At 37.8% G+C, this 23,626-nt stretch overlaps 1 protein-coding gene across 4 annotated transcripts in view; it reads left to right on the forward strand.

Annotated features, from left to right (window-relative positions):
• Window positions 1-22,256, forward strand: part of TSPAN18 (tetraspanin 18) — a 184,299-nt gene extending 162,043 nt beyond the window's left edge. For all 4 annotated transcript variants that reach the window (XM_087719951.1, XM_087719946.1, XM_087719958.1 and 1 more), the window contains 4 exons: window positions 13,223-13,321; window positions 15,257-15,436; window positions 17,897-17,980; window positions 19,632-22,256. In XM_087719951.1, the coding sequence (XP_087576077.1) occupies window positions 13,223-13,321; window positions 15,257-15,436; window positions 17,897-17,980; window positions 19,632-19,679 (411 nt within the window). In that variant the 3' untranslated portion in view covers window positions 19,680-22,256. The remainder of the gene's footprint in view (window positions 1-13,222; window positions 13,322-15,256; window positions 15,437-17,896; window positions 17,981-19,631) is intronic.
• The last annotated feature ends 1,370 nt before the right edge of the window (window positions 22,257-23,626 follow it).

Genomic DNA, 23,626 nt, shown 5'->3' on the forward strand with positions numbered 1-23,626 from the left:
TAAGAAACCTATCTCTGACCTGCTGCTTTTATTGTTTTTCTTCCTCATCTACTATGGTAGTTGGATTTACAGCAATATATTTATCCAATTTTCTATCAATGTTTTGTATTGGTTTTGATTGTTCCTGGGACAAATATACTATACAATTATGTATTAGTTGGGTAATTGATCATATTTCCCAAAAAAGTTCACTGTATTTAAATGACTAAACATTTTCAAATAGAAGAAAAAAATAAAGTATGCAAGAGCAAACTTAGTGAGAATATCTTACAAGAGAATAAAGCTCATGGATAGCAGCTTATAGTGAACAGAATATATAACTCCTAGATGCCAAATTAATCTCTTTATAGTGCAGAATAGAGGAGAAAACACCTATTTTCCACCCCTATTCTGCTGCTGTTACAATAGGTTAAAGTTGGAATAACCAAAGGCTAATTTGGTTTTTTGGGCTGGCCATGCTAATTAACCAATCTATTATTTCCTGGGGTTTTGCGATTTCTGAGAATACTAAACTGCTTTCCTCTTTCCCTCCTGTTGTAGTTCATCTGTCTTCCTCTATCTCTATCTCTTGCCTGCCTTATATCCTGTTTTGCTATTGTTGATGTTTATTATTATTATCACCAAAGTATTAATTGCTAACTGAATTGGCATGCATGTTAATCAGATCTGGCTGCAGAATTAAGCGGAAATGTGCCGGATGCAAAAATAAAACTGGAAATTGCTCATATTCCTGTAAAAGAATTTTACACAGATTGTATTGTCCCAATGAAACTCCATTTCCAAATTTTAATAGAGATCTTAAAGGAAGATGTGAGTACAGAACCAATATCAAAACAGCCACATCTTTTTAAAAACATTGATTAAAAAGATTAAAAACACTGAAGGCCTCTTTTGATGGTCCCACAGTTGAAAAGAAGGAAAAGACCAATGCTTTTTAAACAATTTAAAGGCTTTCCCTTTCCTTCCCTTTTGACAAGGACAGAAACACAACTGCAGTGACAGTGACTGCTCTATAAATAGTGATCACTTCCTGAGCAAATTTGTTATGGTCTGGTCAATACGGTCTCTATTTTCTGAATTAGTGACATTCCTTCAGGAGACACAAGAGGAAGACCTCACAGCAAGAGAAAACCACACATGTAATCTGTTAAATTATATCTTTGAGTATGACCAACCCAGATTCATGCAAAGATAGTCAGACATGCGCACAAATCAGTGGAGAGGGGCAGAGTTGAGGGATGCATTCCTGTGGTAGCAGGAACTGGTAGCAGTCAAATTCAGAGAAAGCAGTTCTGAATTTGTTGCAATATATGGACAGGAGCACCAACCAGCCGAATAAATAATAAAATCAAGATCACCTTTGATAGTAGCAAATAGATCTGCCCTTTATTATGGGATAAACATATAGTATGTGGTTATATGCATGGGATTGGACCAGAATCTGGCTCAAGGATCCTAGCAGCCAGAGATTACATTTCAAAGAAAGATCTAGTTGGTTTGAGTGCTTTAACAACACAACAACACATAAGTGGGTAGCCAGGGAAACATTTTCAAATGCACTTTGTAGACTTGATAGTTGTGACTAGGCAGAGGGACATTAAGAAAATAAAAAGAACATAACAGGATGCTAAAATGACTGCAGAGTGAATCCTTTAGGGAATGATTCAACAAAGCAGCAGAAATGTTTGACAGCCAAGATTATTTGCTTTCCATTGATGGGATGATTTGATGAAGGGGATTTGAAAATAGTTAACCCACTTGGTAGAAGCAGATCTTTCTCTACCACTTACCGTTCACTTTGTACAAAGTTGAATAGGAATTTTAATTTATCAAATTATCATAATGTTGTAACACAGCTTTTCCAATCTGATATTAGACATTGAATTATTACTTCCACTTGGAAAGTTTAAGGGTGATAATCCAATATTCGTCACATTGAAAAAGTTGCTGTTATTGTAAGTTTGTATATTCATTGCAATTGTATATAATTGAAAAATTAAATGGCCGTAACACTCATTAATGCATCTTTAAAAGGAACCCACTTAAAAGCAATTGAGACTGACTACTGTTGACTGTTCCAGGCAAACATTTAAAAGTGGTTTGTCCTTCCCTTTTTGTGGAATGTCTGGATCAAGGTTAGCTGGTTGTCTTAAAACATATCCCAAAAATGGTGCCCCTCAGAGGAACCAAAAGTATCACTTCACTAGAAAGAAACCAATGCAGTATCTGATGATATCTTCAAACCAAATATTTAAAGTTAGTGATTCACCATGCCAAAGGGGAGAGACTCTTTAACAATGTGAGGTAAAGTTGAACATAGTAGATACTATAAGACAATTACTAAAAATAAAAAGACCCCTCAAGTGTGACAGCAAAAGAGTTGATAGTTTGGGGAAAGAAATCTGTACTGTTCTTCTTTCCTTGATGTTCTAAACAGATGCTTATTATGCTTAATGGTTAATCCATCTTTAGCTTAACTGAATATATGAAGGTATACCTGGAACTTTTAAATCCAGGTCTGGAATTTAATAGATATCACCACCCTCCAGTCCTTCCGCGCCGCTTTAAAGATCTGGCTGTCCCGGCTGGCCTGGGGTTAAGATTGTAGCCCCACCCGAACTGTGTGACTGTTGTGCTCTTTTTTAACATGTTGTATTGTCTACTGTTTGTCTCCCCCCCCCCTTTTTTGAATTGTGAGCCGCCCTGAGTCCCCCCAGGGAAAAGGGCGGCATACAAATAAAGGAAACTAAACTAAACTAAACTTTTTTTTGTCCAAATACTAGATGAGATGGCTTTTCATATTCATTTGGAATGGCTTACTTCATTTTTCACCCACTATTATGCTTAATTTCTTTTTAAATACAAGTTATTTTGAAATAACCAAAAATAAATATCAGTCTAATGCATGTTTACAAATTCACATATGGTAATTAGCAACTCTTTAGTTTTTGCAGAAAAGACATGTAAATTAAGGCTGAGGCTTATATTCATGCAAAGAAAGGGGTGAAGGAGGTCTTTGAGTTTTCACTGGCTTTTGAAAACCTCATGTCCCCTTTACATTGTTAATTTGTTATGAATATATTGTAGACCTGTGTCAGAATACTTACTCAATGAATCTGGAACAGAATAGAATGGTAACTATAGTGATAATATTATGGAGCACAATGCCTGATTAAATTGAATGGAGATGAGTTTATTGGAGTGATCAGCTCCTAATTAGCACTTCAATATCCTGTATCACATAAACCATTTCCTTGGATTAGGGTCAAAACCAGCCCTTCTGTTATTGGAAAAGTGACAGGTACCACTCTTAGATACATCCAAATATTCAACTTTATTCTTATTGGTCAAAATCTCACAAAATAGGATCTTTATGTTCTCATATGAGTTTGCATATAGTTTTCTGTTTGATTTTTTTAAAAAAAATAATCATATTTTCCTGTGAAAGTATATGAAATTTTAGAGTGAATTGGAAAAATTATCAAGAAGGAAGGAGACAATTTTGTTCACCCTGTCTAAAGTAGCCCCACCCAAATATGCTGGTAGCAATAGAGAAGAGAAGATAATTAATTGTACTTTGAAATAATAGATTTCCTTCAAAGAACATTAAAATACTCAGATAAGTAGATAAATTATTATTTTTGAATACTGCCCTGCTTTTTGTTGATGCATTTTCACAGCCTGTTCTTAATGGCTTCCTAGCTTGTCTTGTGTTATTATGGTTAATGCTGCTCTGTGCACAGCCCGTCTCCCCCTCTGAGTAAGAAATAATTGATAAACACAGTTTTCCTTGTTTTGCAAGGCAGCACATTTTCATCTTGTGCAACATCCTGCAGCCAAAATGTTTGCAACACTACATGGGGTTAAATAATATACTTAGAATTGAATAATTAATAGCAGAGGGGAAAGAAGAGATTAAGAACCCAAACGACGATGGAGAACGATGTGCTCTGCTGAGATTTCAAATGAGACAGTCAGCGGAGCAGGCAAGCAGAGACTCTGTTTCAAATAACTGAATTACTGGAGTACGGGAACACAGTGGGAAAACAAAACAAAATGGAAAATTCAAATTGGAGCAAGGTTAAGAAGAATGGGATTCAACAACAGGAAAGGGAAGCGCTACACTGGTATTTCTTCCTTGGGCAAAACCCTGCCCTGGTGATCATTTTTCAAAATGCAATTGATATTCTGTAGGCACAGGAGAAACAATAATAATATTATGCTTAGAAAATGAGCACAAGGCAACTTGGATGCTGGAGGGCTGTGGCCCTATTTGTGATCTACTGGTTGTGACCACTGCAATTTTGTATTCCTCTTTGCTGTGTATATTCAGTTTGTTTTTCAACGCAAAACAAAAGAAAACTAATTTTGCATTTTCAAATCTTCTCCGGTTGAACACCTTATCTTCATTCTTGTATTGTATGCTTGCAAGGGGGAAAAAAATGAATCGCTGTAGGTCCTTTGTCTCTTCTGCACTCCTTTATGTCAGACATCTTATCGGTGAACCAGATCTTAATCCCTTCTAGCCAACTTCGCATTGCTTAATGGAAAAACCATCAGCAAAACTATCTCGGGCAATCTAATTCTTAAAATGAAGCTAACAGGAAGATGACAAATTGAAATTTCACTGTATATCCTGCCAAGGATTTAGGATTTAGAATAGAATAACGGAGTTGGAAGGAGCCTTGAAGGTCTTCTAGTCCAACCCCCTGCCTAGGCAGGAAACACTATATCATTTCAGACAAATGGCTATCCAACATCTTAAAAGCTTCCATTGTTGGAGCATTCACAACTTCTGAAGGCAAGTTGTTCCACTGATTAATTGTTCTAACTGTCAGGAAATTTCACCTCAGTTCTAAGTTGCTTCTCTCCTAGATTCATTTCCACCCATTGCTTCTTGTTCTACCCTCAGGTGCTTTGGAGAACAGTTTGTCTCCCTCTTTTTTATGGCAACCCCTGAGATATTGAAACACTGCTATCATGTCTCCCCTAGTCCTTCTTTTCATTAAACCAGACATACCCGGTTCCTGCAATTGTTCTTCATGTGTTTTAGCCTCCAGTCCCCTTCTCTGCACTCTTTCTAGAGTCTCAACATCATTTTTACATCGCAACGACCAAAACTGAATGCAATATTCCAAGTGTGGCCTTACCAAGACATTATAAAGTGGTATTAACACTTCACATGATCTTGATTCTATCCCTCTGTTTATGCAGCCTAGAACTGTGTTGGCTTTTTTGGCAGCTGCTGCACACTGCTGGATCATATTTAAATAGTTGTCCACTAGGATTCCAAGTTCCCTCTCATAGTTCTACTATTGAGCAAGGTACCACCTATACTGAACCTGTGCATTTCATTTTTCTTGTCTAAATGTAGAACCTTACTTTTTTACACCATTGAATTTCATTTTATTAGATAGTGCCCAATGTTCAAGTTTGTCAAGATCCTTCTGTATCTTAAGCCTGTCTTCTGGAGTGTTGGCTATTCCTGCCAGCTTGGTGTCATCTGAAAATTTGATTAGTTCCCCACTTATCCCCATACAAATCATTGATGAAGATGTTGAAGAGTACTGGGCCTAAAACAGAGCTTTGGGGTCCTCCATGTAGATGCAGTTCCATTTAACTCAACTTTCCTTAATCTCTGATTTCCAAATAGGTTACAATCACAAACATTTTGACCAGTCTTCCCAAGCTCAGAGCGGCTGGACCAGTGACGTGCAGTCAGATGAGGCAGGGGAGGCACAGCCTCATCACTCCCATCATCAAAAGAGAAAAAAAAATTAAAAGGAAAAAGACAAGTGCTGAGGTGAGGCTAGCTAGCTGCTGCCTCACTGTGGATGTTTTAAAAAGCACCCTCTACTATGAGGCAGGAGAACTGAGTGCTTCATTTAGTCTGACTTTGTAGGTATTTTATGATCGCAAGGGTTAAGCAAGGATTAAAAGCCTAAAAAGTCCAGAGTAGATGAGGCACACAGTTCTCCTGCCTCATAGTAGAGGGCACTGGTTCTTCCTTTGACTCAGCGGCAGCAGAGTAAGTGATGAGTCGAGTGCACCTAGAGCTGCCAGTTCTTCGCAACAGCCAAGGATGGAAGAGTTTGCTCAGGAGCGATGCCTGTGAGGAAGGTGGCTGTATCGAAGGCGGGCATAACTCAAGCCCTCTGGGATAGGTAAACAAGTGTGGGAAGGTGAAGAGGAGAGAGAAGAGAGAGCACTGGACAGGAGTCACAGGAGGAGGAGGGAGGTAGCTCTTCTTCGCCCCTGCCCGGAGAAGGATGCTCCCAGTGCAAGGAGATTGAGAGAGAGAGGATCAAGGCAGCTCTCCACCCTAACCCAAAGGTGGCCAGGGGTTGCTCTCATCCTTGGACAACAGCTCCACCTTCTCCCCTCCTCAAGCCTGGCAAGTAAGCTCGCTTCTACTGCCAGATCCACCCAAGGAAGGAAAGAGAGAGAGAGGGAGAGGGAGGGAGGGAGGGAGGGAGAGGATAGGGAGAGAGCACCTGGCTTGGCCAAGCTACCTCTCCCTGAGCCAGAAGAAGCAGCAAGTACCAGGCTGCCACCCCTTCCAGGTTAGCCTTAAATTCTACCCCACACCACCTGAGAAAAGAAAACAAGCCCATCGGCCACAGCCGCCAATTCAAAAGCAGGCTGCTCAATTCACTCCCAGTGCCATCCGGGAGACAGCAAAGAGCCCCGGGCTGGTGCTCCCCCCCCCCTTGTCAAAAGTTTTCACCACCATTTTGGTGGGTGTAGCTCGGTGGGTTGGGGGTCATGTGACTGAGTGACAGCAAGTTGGCCACAACCACTCAGTCACATGCTCTCCACCTAGCCATGCCCACCAAAACTGTAGTAATTTTTTTTTTAAACCCACCCCTGCCTGACTTGCCATGTCCCAGATCATTTAGAGATAGGGCTGAGCTTTAGCAGTTGCAGATTTGGGCAGAGGAATCTTTCTCAACTTATTTCCTCTATTCTTCTTCTTTCCATGTTGCACTATAAATAGAAAGGAGATAGAGAAATGAAATGAGAAAACCTAGAAGGGTATCCAGGTATCCTGGGTATCCTCTACTACTACAGCATTTGTTAAAGACAACTGGTTAATTGTGGGTGGTATTCTTTAGTCAGTGTTCTCCAACTCTAATGAAGGTGTGTCATCAGATCTGGGTGGAAGATGGACCTACACAAATATATATATTAATAGAGGATGTATTTCCTTCCCTCTTGGGATCTTTGCTCTTGATGCCAAGTTTGGCAACACTACAATTACTGTGTATATTTTTTTTAAATCAAAGCTTGAATACAGTTGTCCCTTGAACACTATACATTTCTGAACTCTAGCACCACTAATTAGGGGCACATGTCACTATTTGCCACCGGTTTCTCCAGTAATGAAAACAGAGAGGTTATTTAAGTTAGTAATCAGTTACCAAAACTGATTTAGCTCTTTGATTCCTGATGCATTTCCCAATGTGGAAGAGATAGGGAGAGAAGTATCAAGGGGAAAACAAACTAGCAAACAATAGCATGAAGAAGGTCTACACTATGTACATATATGCTCTTACACACATGCACATAGGACTCCTCTTTGTCTTCTTCTGTATACCCTAAAACTGTTGGGCTCTGTCCAGATGGATTTCATCAATCTTTTCATGGAATACTATCAAAATTTTAAAAGACAATTTTGGGAGGAATCTAGCTCTTCAACAGTGTTTGATCAGAGAAATTAAGATCCTGATTCTTGGTACCTTTATCCATCAATTGCACTTTGATCTTCATCTGATCTTTGGCACATCATTGTGTTATGCACCTTAGAATGCTATTGCACTTCCATGCAACTTTGTATTCTGATGATCTGCAGTAGACTTGTGCAATTATTAAATAGTTCATTAAGACCATTATTCATCATGATCACTAGAAAATGTCATTTGCTGGGCAAGCATAAAATATTACGTTCTATTCAAACATGGATTCTTTCTAGTTCAACTGGCCCTTTGCTTCTGTATATCCTTATACGCTTCCAAAATGAGGATCAGGAATAATTCTGTGTTAAAAAGCATTCTATTGAGGGTGGCTGAGTATCCCATGCTTCTGATGCAAGAACACCATTTATAGAAATTTATAAGATATTAAAGTTCTCATTTCTTTTTAAAAAGAATAACATAAAGCAATCACCTGAAAGTGCCAGCAATAAGGGCGAAGACACAGAAGCATTAGAATAAAATTTCCTGTTGAAATAAAAGGATTATCAGGATTTGATGAAAAACAGCAAGAGGGAGAGCCGACTTTATTTTACGAGATAAAGTATTCACTGCACCCAATTTGTTAGTGCAATCACCGAGACAACACTCATATGAAAAATGAAATAATTTTTTGTCATCTGCATAATAGCAACAGTGCTGATATTGTGATGACTTTTCTCATGGTTATAACTCAGGAAGTATAACCGACAACAGTATTCTAGTATTGCTGAATAGAAACTAGAATTGGAACAATTTGAAGTCGGGTCTTGTGTGTTCATTAATTAATTCATTATTTATTTTATTTACAAGCCACTTCATAATAAAACTTTTCTGTTTGTCTTCCCTGATCTATACCTGCCAGGTGGTCTAGAAGGACAGTATAATCTCGAGAGCTCTACGAGAAACAAGATTGTTCACTTTCTAACAAATAGACTAAAGATGTGTCAATCCCAAATCTAAGTTTAAAATAAAATTGAAATCAAAGTCAACTGAATTAGTACAATTAAAAAATGAGGCAGTGACAAAGAAATCTGTAAAAAAAAAAAGGGTCCTTGACCTGACATTGAGTAGCATGGCTATGATTTCCTTGAATAAATAGTTCCACCCACTTCATATTTGTGTCCCATTTAATATGCTGTCAAGTATTAGCCCAGATACCTCATTTGTAACTACTTGTTTAAAAACTTGCCAGTGATAGATGTCAGCCTGGTTTTGGTTATTCAACTTGCTGGCTCCTGATTCTTAAATGTGGACTCCATGCTGCCATCATATAAATAGGAACATTTCTGACTGACTAAATAGACATTGTAAGAGCAATAAGACTATAATAAAGGTAAGTAGTCACAGGGACAAGTATTACAATAGAGGGTAAATACAATTATACCACAAACAGAGAAAGCTGTAGATCATTTAGAAATGAAAAAAGCAATGAACGAGTGAGTATTCTGTGCAGAGCATATCAGAACATAGGATTTGAAGGGACATCAAAAGTCTTTTAGTCCAACCTCCTGCTCACAGCATACTGATCAAATGGTTGTCTAGTCTATTTTTGAAAACCTCAACTCACAAGTCCAGGAGGCAAGCTATTCCACTGCTTAATTGTTCTCAATGTCTTACTTCTAAGTTGGATCTCTCTTTAACAAGCTTCCATCCATTACTTCTTGTCCTGCCCTCTGGTGCTTTGAAGAAAAAAGTCAATCACCTCTGTCACAGTCTCTCAAGTATTGGAAGACAATATCCCTCCAATCTTCCTCTTTGATAGGTTAGACATATCTAGGTCCCTCAACCATCCATGTTCTGATTTAGCCTCCAGATCCTTTATCATCTTTGTTGCTCTTCTCTGCACACTTTATAGATTCTCAGTGTTTTTTTATCTCATATGATGAGAACTTAATGTAGTATTTCAATTGTGGCCTCACTAGTGCAGTATAAAGCAGCATTATCATTTCTCATGATCTTAGTGTTATGCCACGGTTAATGCAGCCCAAAACTACATTGGCTTTTTTGATAGTTGTAGCACGTATCTGCTTTATACTTAAGTGGTGATCTCTCACACAGTTACTACTAATGAGCCTATATTTCATTGGTTTTCTGCCTAAGTGCAAAACCTTACTTTTTTCACCACAGGACCGACTCTTGTTCAATTAGGCCCAATGCCCAAGTCTATAAAGATCTTGAAATCTAGTAATGTTAGTAATCCCCTTCCCCCAAATGTCACCTACACATTTGATAAGTTCTCCTTCTATCCCTTTGTCTAGATTATTTATAAATTTGTTGAAGAATACTGGGCCAAAGAAGGAACCTTGAGGTACATCACTGCATGCTTCTCTCCATGTAGATTTAGCTCTATTAAGGACTACACACTGGGTGCAGTTGGTTAGTGAATCCCTCTGGTGGTGATACTGTCTAGCCCACATTTTTCTATTTTATCAAGATAGTTTGGTCTACTTTGTCAAATGCCTTCTATATTCACAGCATTTTGCTAGTTTACTAATTTAGTCACTTTATCAAAAAAGGCTTGTCTGGCATGATCTGTTTTAACAAACCCATACTAGCTTCCAGTAATCACTTTGTTCATTTCTAGGTGCTCACAAATTATCTGATCGATTATCTTTTCCTGGATTTTCCCAGATATTGATATCAAGCTATTCCTTAACTTAAAAATATTGCATATTTTAATAAAGAAGTTTACACTAAAAAAAACACAGAAAACACAACACCACCTTATGTTAACAGCATTATGTGATCCTTCTGATAGAATAGGTCTTTTAATAGCCTCCTTAAATTTTATACCTAATATATTTGCATCAGACAGGATGATCAAAATCAAACAGTGATGTTTAGTCTCATATGCTCGATTATGCTAACTAAATTGCCCAAATTGCACCTGGATATAGATACACTGAAGATGTACCAATAGATTGCCAGCAAATCATTGATCTATGGCTTCAGTAGAAGAAACATTTGCTGCTTAATAAATCTCTGCTGACAATTATATGGGTGTGGAAGTTTGTCCCCCGCATCAATACAATATAAAAATTGGATTTTCTTTCTTTTTGTTTCTTTTACCTCTACTTGATTGGAATCATGCTATTTTTTCCCTATTGCTGCTCTAATTCTCTGTTATTTCATTATCCTGAACATCTTGGAGGAGGAGAATTGCATTCTGCTTTCTAGCCAGCAGTCACAAGAATCTTAATCTCTAGGAAAAAAGGATGCTGATAAACTATTCTGTCAACTATCCAGCTAATTTTCTAATCACTGTCATTATTACCCAAAGCTTAAGTAAAATCACCGGTGAATCGAAGGGCTTTGTGCATTGATAATACAATGTCTAACAATTCCTAGTCTAACTCTAGCTTCTAAAAAGAAGAAAAACAATTGTTAATCAGTATTACAGATTTTTACTTCTTTATTTTTGTTGAGCCTTCTGAAATGGCTATTAACTCTATTACCCTTCTTTGTAAAATATGTGGAGCAAATCTAAATGTTCTACTAGTCAAAATGAATGGAATATATTTCTGGCATTACTGTTCCAGCATTGGGCTTTGTTTTAGATCAAATCTCATAAAAATCACACATACAACCCTCCAACTTTTCCATTGGGACCCTGCCTGTCAAAACAAAGGTTTCACTTTATATTCAAATAGCTCTTTTGTTTAGAATTGGTCAAAGGAAGCCAACTGGGACTCTTACCAACTGCAATATTAGTTTCAAAGTCTGCACTTAGGAAAGAGACAAACATCAATAAAATATCTGGGTGGCTGCCTCCACAGGATGGGAGTCCAGGCTCCGTAAATTATGCAGATGAAGGAAAGGAAAACACAATGCTTAAGTGTGTGTATGGGCCACCTCCTAACCCCAAGGTGCCTGATGGAGCTGGCTTATTTCCCTAGAGAAAATTCTTGTCCAGTCTGACTAATAAGCACTTCCGTTTAGAGTGATAGAGCTTCTCTTGTTGAAGTTGTTTAAGATATTGCTTTCATATGTTCTCAGCAAATCATATGAGGCCTGCAGAAAGGGCCATTAATTTTAGTAATAATGTGTTTGAGGCAAACAATATACAAAATAAAACTGACCTCGCCCAGGGTGATTCAAGAAAAAAAAGAGCAAGAACAAATATTACACTAGAGACAACTTGTTAATTCTGAACTATTAGTGTACATTCCCTTTATTGCTGTGGATGCAGAAATATCTTGCCAAGCTTGTTAAAATGTGTTATATTTTCATTGGATTAAGAGAGGTCTTAGCACTTAGCTAGCCTTGTCTGATCTGGAAAAAGCTAAGTAAAGAAGAGAGTGATTAATACTTGCATGAGAAATCACAGGACTGTAGAGTAGAGGGGGGGGGAACAACACTAATAACCCTACATCTGAGAAGAAAGCCATGAGAAATCATCTCTATTATTTCCAAAATAACTACATGACCTTGTGGTTACCATATCAAAAGTCAATTCTCACTCATGGGTGACATTATTTATAGATCCTGAAGATGGAATTAATAACATCTTTCAAATGTTAGCATTGCAGTTTCATATTTTACTTGGGTATATACAACGGACCTCATAACTGTAGATGGAATTATATGGCAATTAAAAAATTCAGTCATTATTTGGGAAGATCAATCATAAATACTTTGCTTCTAACTTTGTTTCTATAAGCAATATTGAAGAAAGTCTACTCCAACAGTGGAATTTCCTCTTCCTTTGCTCCTACTTGCAATACTGTCCTCCACTTTGCTTGGCTATAGTCCCAATTCTTATCAAGATGTTAGAAAGGCACATTACAGAACCACAGAAAAAAAATATGGTCAGTTCTGCTGAATAAAATGCCTGTGTCTCCCAAAAAGTATAATTTTGAAAAATTGTATGAAAATGTCAGCAATAATAAAAAGGTCAACATGCTTTATTGATTATACTCTTAATTATGTTCTGTCTTATGTTCATAATCACAGCAAAAATAGAGATTAAGGCAAAAAAAAGAGAAGAGGATGCCTCACACATTTAAAATAAACTATGTTTTGGATGCTGGTTAGTGAAAATGCATCAAGCTTTTAAATAAATTTTAAAAATGAAATTAAGGTCACATCCAACAAGGAGTAGAAAATTTCATGGAATATGAGAAACAGCCCCAAGATTGGGCCATTGCATTCAGTACTGGCTTACTATTGAATCTCCAAGGTAGAATCCACCTGGAGATGCCAGCACCTGAAATTGTGAAATTGTGATGTAATAAGTGATGTGTTTTGTGAAAAGGCTGTAAATATGAAGGAAATTCTAAGGGCCACTCTCATGTCACATTTTTCCTTTATCTAGCTCTGAATTCAAGGATGCATCTCCCTACCCATGTAGGCTTAATCATCACATGCTCATAGCTATGTAAATAAACTTTGCTTTCAAGTCCTATTTCCATGAGTAGAAATGCAGCCCTGCTTTGAAGTTCTGGCATGGATTCATTCATTCCCTCTTCTGTGCATGGTTTTTCTTGCAGCTGACCAGAGAGTTTTTTACCAAGGAACTGAAAAAACATTATCAGGGGAACAATGAATCAGACGTCTTTTCTTCCACCTGGAACTCAGTCATGATCACAGTAAGTACTTGATTGTTTAATGCATCCTGATTTGATTTTTTTAAAAATCTTAATTACTGAGTGGAGTCAGGCTTGCTTGCTTGGTACAAGAAAATCCCAGGACTGTAGACTAGATTATATTAGGAAATCCTGCCCACCCCCCACCCCTCCAAAAAAATCAGTGGCAAGCAACGTAGGAAATTTTGCCAAGAAAACCATAGACATGAGATTAGTAGGAGCTGAACTTGGCTCAAAGGTAAATAAAATTGACACTCATTTTATATAAAACCATGGCTGGCAGTTGCACAAAAGAATGAAAGCACAATTAATTTTGACAGAATAGGAAAGAAAAGCAAAAGAGCGGGGAAAGTAGAAGGGTCACCATCCTAGCACTATAAAAGCTTCCATTCAAGTTAAATAGGATTTTCACGCTGGGAATATTTTAAAGGTTATAGCGCCGTGATGGGGCAGTAGTTAGAATGCAATATTGCAGGCTAATTCTGCCGATTGCCAGCAGTTCAATTCTCACTGGCTCAAGGTTGACTCCGCCTTCCATCCTTCTGAGGTCAGTAAAATGGGGACCCAGATTGTTGGGAGCAACATGCTGACTCTGTAAACCACTTAAAGACTGTAAAGCATTGTGAAGTGGTATATAAGTCTTAAGTGTTATTGCTATTGCTATTACAGCACTGGAACACAATTTTGCATCTCTATATTCAGAAACAATTTATATTAAGTGGTGAGACTTTATTCCAAGTAGGTATGAGTAGCCCAAAGAGAAACCTAATGTAGCCAAGTATTCTAACCATAACAGATTGGCAGAAAAGGTGAGCAGGTGACAATTGCAAATTTCTACCCTTTTCTTGACATGATTTATGGGACTGCATTCAAACAAGCAGCTTGTTGTCTTTATGCATTGGCTGGGCTACAGTCCTCTAGGTTGGGGATCTGTAAGGTATGAGTTTGAAGCACTTCCTGCTTCTTAACTATGGAAGCCTTTTTCAAAGAGAAGTAAAGCAAAAACTGAAAGCAACTTTACCAGATATTGAAAGAATAAAATAAATCTCTGTGGGATATGTGTGTGAAAGACTGGCAACAGCGGTTTTTCCCAAGTAGCTTCCTAGTGCCCATTTTGTTCTCTGTTCATTGCAAAACAGAACCAAACAAAATTAATTGTGCCAGGCTGCTTAAATTCTGATATTTAAATTGTTCTATATGCTCCTGGTTTAGTTAATTTTCAGTCAGATATCACCATTAAGGAACTCATGCCTTATTTTATGGAAATGATCTCATTTGGCACTACCAGAGGATCAAAGGCAGCAATTTGAAAATGTTCTCATTAAGTTCTAATGAAGGTTGTTATTGCTGTTGCTTTAATTGTGTCACTCCTCTGGGAAATTGCTGGATCTTAACATATGCAAGTCCATATGTAATGCTATGCCGAGATTTTTATATTACATTTTCTCGAACAAGCACAGAAACCTGGTTCCTGGATGGGTTTCTATAATGACAAAAATAAACCAACCATATTACAACTGGTGCAAAAGAGGTTATGATATTGAAAATATAATTTCTGATATTATAGCATTAGACAATCCGAACGCTTGTTCATTTTACACAATAGCTTTCTGTTTCATAAACACAGAAAAAATAGCAGGCAGCTCTATAAGAAGCTAATCCAGGCTTTTCACACTCTCTTAATTTGTTCATTTATAACTGAGGATGTCATATCCATGATGACTAGAAACATACCTGCTTTATTTCATTTTATTTTTTAAAGAAAATTGTAATGTTTAGGAAGGAATAGAAATTTACATCAAGTATCAAATTACATCCTCAGTTTATACATTCAGAAATCCTATTTGGGTGGCTGCTTATTATGTCTTCAGACTTCCTAGAAAGCAACCTAATTCTGCCACAAATATTAACCCTTTGATCACCTTTCATACATGCTAGTTTGGATGCTGTGGTGTCAATGGTCCAGAAGATTTCGAGGCAACCTCTCTTTCCATTCTTTTGGATTCCTATCCTGCTGTTCCTGAAGCTTGTTGTAAACGGGAGCTCCAGTCTCGTGATGGAGCATTCATCAATAAAGAAGAATGTTTGAAAGGAAGAGAAGTCTATCAGAACCAACAGGTAAAGAGATGATCAAAATGCTTATAAAAGTATGGGGCAAAACGTTCCTGCCTTGATAGGATTCTTTACCTGGATGAAGACTGTATCCTTTCTTTGGGTAAACTTCCTTTTTTTGTACAAGATAGAATAAGATAATAAAAAAGAAAGAAATGATATGAAGAGAAGCCAGGATGGGCTCTTTTAGCTTTTACTACATTCAAGGAATCAGAATAGAGCTGGAAGGGACCTTGGAGGTCCTATACCATTTCAGAGAAGTGACTGACTAGTTTCTTCTTAATAATCTCCAGTGATGAAGCACCCACAACTTGTGAAGGCAAGCTGTTCCACTGGTTAGTTGTCCTCAGTGTTAGGAAGTTTCTCCTCAATTTCAGGTTGCTTCTCTCCTTGATTAGTTTCCATCCATTGTTTCTTGTCTTGCTTTCTGGTACTTTGGAAAATAAATAGACCCCTCCTCTTTGTGGCAGCCTCCCAAATACTGGAATACTGTTATCATGTCCCCCCTAGTCCTTCTTTTCTCTAGACTAAACAAAAATCCTCCAGCCGTTCTTCATATGTTTTAGTCTCCAGGATTTTGATCATCTTAGTTGCTCTTCTCTGAACTTTTTCCAAGGTCTCAATATCATTTTTGTAATGTGGTGACCAAAACTGGATGTAGTATTCCAGGTGTGGTCTTATCAAAGTTTTATAAAGCGGTACTAATATTTAATAATTGTAGAACAAAGCATTTACGGCATTTACATTTTCAAGAAACATCATCTAGTGTGAACATATTTATTTATTTATTCTATTTTTATAGCCCCTTATCTCAGTCAATGACTTTGAGCAGTTTACAATCCAAAAATGTATGTTTGTTGTGCTGGATTGAGTTGGACAGGTAGAGACTATTGGAAAAATGTGATCCCCCAGGTAACCCGTCCCACATCCCAAAGGGCTTTAAAGATGGTAAACAGCACCTTGAACTGCATCTAGAAATATCAATGCAGCTCACACAGAAGTGATGTTATGGGTACTGCATCTCTGACACCATTTATAACCCATGTAAACCACATTCTGCACCAGTTAATGTTTCCAAATGCTCCGGCAAAGGCAGCCCCATGTAGAACATGTTGCAGTGGTCTAAATTTTGCAAATTGTTAACTAATATTCAAAAAGGATGAGGCATCTGTAGCATCTATAGTTGTGGCAAACCTTTTCAACACCAAGTGCCCAAACTGCATGGTGCATGCCCAAACTGAAAGGTGAGCACATGCATGGACATGCACATGTGCAGCAGAGATCCGAAGACCAGCTGGTCTGCATCCCAATGCTACGAGCGTAGCAAGAAGTAAGATCTTTTTCTTTTGTGAGCTTTTGTTTTGTCATTTGCAGGGAAACAGAAGCTCAAAAAAGAAATACCACTGAGATCTGACATGTGGCAATGGCGCGCATGCTAGCAGAGAGGGCTCTGTGTGCCATTTCTGGTTCACCATCATGGGCATAAGGCATGTCTGCAGAATAGTGGAAAATGAACCAAAGAATCTTGCAATAGTGCTTCTACTCACAAAGCAGACATGAACAACTTAGGCATCATAGACATTTTACAACCTGTCTTCTGATTTAAGTTTCTTTCAAAAAGCAAAACAAGTTGATTAAACTTAGAAGTCCAATCAAACATTTTCTGATCTTTTCCTTCATACCTTGTTCATTGTGGTGAACATTGCTCATCAATTTATCTGTAACTTAGTACTTGTTGGGTCATGTTTATTACCTTGGATTACTCTCTAACTGTTCCACTTTATCAATCTGGACTAAGATGAGATGACCACACTAAACAAGAACTAAACTGTCCTGTAGTTTCTGCCCATTCAATAAAGATGAGTTGGGACCACCTTTCACAGAATCAGTTGCAGGGTCAGTTTCCCACTTGCAACCCTCCCTTTTTTCTGGAATACTTCATCTCCTGAAATCAAATCAGCCTCAATCTTGTATTTTAGGAAAACTTACAAAAATGTGGCCTTTTAGGATAGCCTTGGAAAGCAGCTGGGATTTGCTGAAAGCTCCAGTCTTGGGTTTTATATGAATATTGATTGTTCTTCATTGCCCATATTTTTCTTTGTAATGTTATTAAATATGTTTATAATGAATAAATTTGGACTTTATATATTTAGATTGGCTGTTTTCATTAATTGTGATACAATGCCTAGGCTTACATTTAGTAAGATGGGCAGTTGTACATGCTCGATTAATGAATGAAGAATAAATAAATCACTTGTAAGGTTACTTGTTAATACTTATTTTGTTGTTAAAATGTATTGTTTTCTTCTAATTGCTTTTTTATTTTAATCTTTTTTTACTGAAAGAACAGAATGGAAGTTTCTCGGTGTCCCCTTAGTCTGAAATTAATTTAGTAGATTTATTAATTAGATGCACTCACTTTGCATAAACATTTATTTCAAGACAAATTTCTTTCTTTCTTCCCAGGGTTGCTACGCAGTAATCCTGAATTCCCTTGAAACCTATGTGTATCTTGCAGGAGCTCTTGCCATTGGTGTTTTAGCCATTGAGGTACAGTACAAATTGAATCCTCCTGGCCACAGTAATGTCAAAAGATGCCTCCTTTCCTTATGTTCCTACCACAGCTGAATTTTTCTTTTCTAGTCAGAAAGTTATTTGTAGGAATATTTTTTTAAAAAAAAAATGATGTAGAGCAGTATTTCCCAAATTTGGTAATTGTAAGATGTGTGGAGTTCAACTCCCAGAATTCCCCTGGCTGGGAATCATCAGGCAATTGCCAAGTTTGAGAAAAAAACTAATTCACTGGAAGTGCCTTAGGCTTTATGTGAACATAGCACATCACTGGCATTCCTTAAAGCAGCTGGTGGTTGAGAAATCAACTGATTAACGTTAGGTATGACTCTCAAAACTGCTGCACCCCTCTTCTTATTAGTTTGGAAGCTGGTTTGGAAGTCTGAAGTTTGAATAGGCACTGAAAATCCTATATAATCCTAGTTGCTAACTTGAAGTGTTTATACATGCTGGGAAATAACTGTCCTGTACTGCCCTCTCGTGTTAATCCTAGCATACTCATTCATTCCAAATGCATATGTTTGAGATGAGTTCAATTTTACTTAATAAAAATGCATGGAAACAAAGCAGTTATTTCCTTTTATAATTTAACATTCATTGGACATTTATTCCTGCATTTACTTATGGGTCAGTTTAGTAGTTTTTTTAGGTTTTTATGCAGATTATTGAGATTTGCTAAGGTTGCTTAACTCTCCACATATTGCAGGTATGAACCATCCTGGCTTAGGGGCTCCTGAGCATCCCTCAGTGGTTGATGATTCTATAGTTAAATCTATGTCACAGCATGATCTCATCCCTGATTAGATTACCAAAGGAATGGAGATGGAAGTAACTATTGGAATTAGACAACTAAAAAAAAACACTCTTAAAGAGCAGAAGCTTTAAATTGATCACTGCCTCACAGGGAGGCCATAGAAACAATTAAGGAAAGGAGTGATATTACTTCAGTAGGATTAGGTTGCTATTTAGTGATTTTTCAGCAGACAAATTTTGAAGCAAAGTTGTTCAACTGGACCCAAAATTCTTGGGGGCTAAGGAAGAACAGAATTCCCCACCTTTTTTAAAAAAAGCATACAAACTTGAATCAGAAGAAAAGTATTAATGATTTGTATACAAAATTGTTCTTTTGGATAAAATTGATAGGTTTTTGATTGAATCCTAGCCCTATTCTTCCAATAGTTCTCCCTTTTTTTCTTTAGTTCTTTAGGTATAGTTAAACCTTTCTGTTATAATTAGATTCAGTGGGCACCTTTTTGCCATATTAGATATAAATGTAGTCTCTGACATAGCATATATACATACATACATACATACATACTCCCTAATATCCTTCAAATACTTTAGATTTTCATAAAGATAGGAAGATCTGCATTCATTCACATTCATCCACATTTTATGTTCATATTTTATATGGCTCTAATACAGAACACCATTTAAATATACAATTTTATATCCTTTATGCCTTCTATTTTAATTTTATATGGCTCTTACACTCAACTTTTTACCTATTACTTCATGATGACTATTTGTACAACCTTTCCTCCCTTTGAAGAGCTATGATTGTAATAAAATGGACTTGGTTTGATCTGTCATAACCAGGACCCTCTCTTTTGTTTTATGTCCTTCACAGCTGTTTGCTATGATCTTTGCTATGTGCCTCTTTCGGGGGATCCAGTAGGAAGTGTTTCATGAGACACAAATGGTTTTTCAAGGACTTGCTTTGAAGAAGGAAAAGAAAGAAGATAAACTTTATTTTTTGGTTAGCAAACTAAACAAAAGGAGGGAAAGGACTGTAATATATTAATGATCAAAAGGATTGTACTTCAGGGGCTGGAACTTTGAGGTGCTGTCTAGTTCCTTGCCATCTCCAAGAGGAGTCATTCATCTGAAGCCACTCAAATGGATTGCACTAAAAGCCTGCAAGTCAGGATGGGAAATAAACTCTAATAATATCCATGATGTTGTCTGGAACACACATCTCTCATACAATAAAGATCCATTGATTGAAGAAGATAAAGAAGACTACCTACTTTAAACAAGATCTTCATTTAAAATACTAAATCTGTCATCCTAAAGCATTGAGATATATACAGATTGCTTCAGTTTTAAGCTAAGAGGGGCAAATGCATTGGCACTTGACTTGCAAGCGTTCTACCAAGATAAATAGTTTTCCATCTCATGTGTGATCCAGAACATGCAAGCATTTAGGAATGTTTGGAATGGAGAATGCCTTCTCCAAGAATCTTGAGGATGGGGTTGTGTGTATCAGATCTAATGGTGAAAAGTAGGGTAAGCTGAAATCAGTGCATACCATTTTAGTGCATACCATTTATCACATTGAATTTTCTGATCAGTGTTATGTGAGAACAAAGACTAAAGCAGCTCAGCTGCTGGTTCCCTCACCTTAAAGAAAAAAAAAGTTCTTGTCTAGAATTGTTGGTGCTGCCTCCCCTAAGGAGATGTATCTGTTTTGGGTTTTTTAGGCTTTTGAATGTCTTGTCACCATCATGCTCTGTGAAAAATACATAGCCAAGTTTGGCCTTCATATAGCAATTGATTTAGCTTGGTGTCTTGTCCCCATGTGCCTTTCAACTGTGTTAAAAATAATCCCCCAACAAGGACAGAAAGCAGTGAGGCACTTTTGCAGTTGCCTTTTGCAAAAATTAATTTGTAAGTTTTGTGGTGTTGCTTCTAACCTAGGCATTTTCGCTTAAAAAAAACCCCAATATACTCTGATTTATTTTATTTTATTCATTTTAACTGTTGCCAAGTTCTAGCTTCAGTGGTCTAATATCCAATCAGCAAACACAGTCAATAAGCCCGAGAGGCAGAACTGAAATTCCAAGACATACAAGTAGTGAACATTTGAAGTACAAAGACTTTTGAGCTTGAAACTTTCTATTTCAAGTTTTAAATAGTCCCTTCAAGTTTGAAATGGTTTTCCCTGACCATCCCAGGAGAGCCGAACTACCCCAAAACACTTGCTTCAAACTGGGAATATTTTGTTCAGCCTTAAATCCAAGCTGTTGTTGTTTAGGATTCTGATAAACATGTAAATTAGAATGAAATTGCATTATTTACTGAATGGTGGACAAAGACTGGCAAAGTAATGTGATATGACACTTTTAAATGAGATGGTAACCTACTACTAAAAATACGAATACCATGTTTCCCCAAAAATACGACAAGGTCTTATTTTCTTTTTACCTACAAAATATGGCTTGGGCTTTATTATGGGGGGAGGGTTTATTGTTTTGGGGTTGCCAGGCGGCTGCTCTCTTGTGAGCGGGCTCCCAAAGAGCCAGGCACAGCCTCATGGGCTAATGGCTATATTTCACTGTTGCAGGCAGCTGGCCCACAACCATAGAGTGTGCGCCCAGAGCGGCCACTGCCAAAAGACTTGGGTTGGAAGCTGCGGAAAAAGCCAGGCTGGGATGGCGGCGGAAGCGGAGGTGCCCTGGCTCCGTAATGAGAGCTGGGTCATGCATCACGAGCTGGGAGGTGGGTGAACAAGAGCAGAACTGCTTATGAAACCCCTCTCTCCAGCCATGCAGAGTGCCATTCACTGGCATTTGGAAGGCACTAAGCCGCAGGAGCCAGGCGGTGGCGAACAGGTGCTCACGCAGTTTGGCACCTTCGGGATTCTGCTAGGTTGGTGAGCGGCGCTCTGCCTGGCCAGAGGTAGGGGGTTGTCCAGGTGGCTTATATCCGGGGGGGGGAGGCTTATATTTTTGCCCACTAGTAAAATGTGGCATGGCTGTATTATGAGGACGTCGTATTTTCGGGGAAACACGGTAGGATTTGGTGACATAGGATGCCAAAGATGAGATGTTGAGAATCCCTGTTGAAAGGAACAATAACAGGGTGCTCATCTATAAGTAATAATCTCCACAAGTATAGCTTGGGGGAAATCTCAGCATTTATTATTTGATTTGAGATGAAAACATGCTAGAGCAATCATAGTTATCATGACTGTTTGGTTAATTAACATATGATAAGTTAAATTTCAATGTAGTCTTTGACAATCTCTCAAACATGCTTTCAGTATTATTTTGTTAAGTTCTGTGCATTTAGAATTCACTATGGCTTCCAAACATGAGAAAGCCAGTTTTGCAGGATCTGAAGAACTCTGTTAGTTGGTTCCATCTTGAGATAATGGCCTACATCTCCCACAATACATGAAAGGCATTTTTAGGGGGAGGGGGGCACACAAAATAATTATATTTTAACAAAGATGCTAGGCAGAGAGACATAACAAGGGGTCTGTGTGTGTGTGTAGGTGCTAACCTGTGATTTGGTAACCTATTATTGGCTGCTCCGATGGGACAGATCCAGCCAATGAGTTGCAGGTGATTAATGGTTGTTTAATTCCAACTACACTTAGTCTAAGCCAACAGGAAGCACACTAAGTGTGCTATTAATTTTTATTCAGAAATCTCTGAAGGTAAAATACCTATTTCAAGGAGTTGACCCTGAGATATGTTCTCTGTCTTCCTCCACTTCCTCCAAAAGATACTCATACCCTGAACAATAAAACTTAAGTCAGGCAGGGCAGGTAATGGCAGAACTAAGAGAAATCTAATATAATTTCCTGATATTCTCTTTCTGTTTCAGAATGTCAGTGCCTATGTGTCTTTATTCTCACTTACCTGGTGGTTTTCCAATTTCTGACTCATTCTGCTATCTCCAGTTTGCTCTCCAATTTGAACATTTTTCTGTCCTTTCCTTTCATTGCTTCAGCAAAGGCACTCATGACAACCCCAAAGAAAATCCCGAAGAATGACACACAGCTAGCTGTATGGGTAATCAAGTCTTACTTACTGTTTAGGAATGGCTTAGTCTAGCTTCTACTTAAACAATCCCAATGAAAGGGATTGTTTCTCTGCCACTTCCTTGGCAGAGAAAAGGGAGTCAATTGTTTTACAAAATAATGGGAATTAACTTGCTGGCTTCAAAGATATCTGTGAAAGACATCTGACACTTAGCATAAAACCACACTATTGGAGAGGAAGAAATGTATTTATATAAGAGAATTATTGAAAGAAACACTATTAGATTTGACAAAGCGTGCAGTCAGAAAAACTTAATTAGCATTTTTGTGCTGTCAGATTTGCAAAAATCATTTTAGAATAGTCAAGGGTTGCAAGACTGATTTTCTGTTCTTTGTTTAGTTGGAGTTAGGCTGCAGCCATTAGGTCCTAAATGTCATTTGTTTGGTTTAGGCTTAGCAGATCAGATTAAACTGAGCCATTTTGGTTCATAAACCTTGGTGTATTGTGGGAAGCAAAAAAAATATAGATTTGTGCTTCAACAATCCGTAACTTGGCATGATACATGAACCAACTCTTCCAGCAAATTCCAAATTGCATCATCTCTCTTTCTGATCTGGAAATAAATTAAAGGGCAATTTCTGTTCCAAATGAACTTGTGCCTGAGCTGATCATCCCCTTGTCAATAATCTTTTTAGGGAGAAGGGATGACCTATAACATGTTCTTCTACACAAGCTTAAGTGAAATTGATATATGTGGCTAAACCCCTGCATAGATTGTATGCTTCAAATGGAGTTTGTCCAGAAGAACTTGGGTCAGGGCTGTCTCTTTCTTATGTTATGTTTGTGTTTGTGA

This window comes from Thamnophis sirtalis, unplaced genomic scaffold (assembly GCF_051295495.1).
Source record: "Thamnophis sirtalis isolate CommonGarterSnake01/CBP01778 unplaced genomic scaffold, rThaSir2_p1.2 scaffold_1, whole genome shotgun sequence".
Lineage (NCBI taxonomy): Eukaryota > Metazoa > Chordata > Lepidosauria > Squamata > Natricidae > Thamnophis > Thamnophis sirtalis.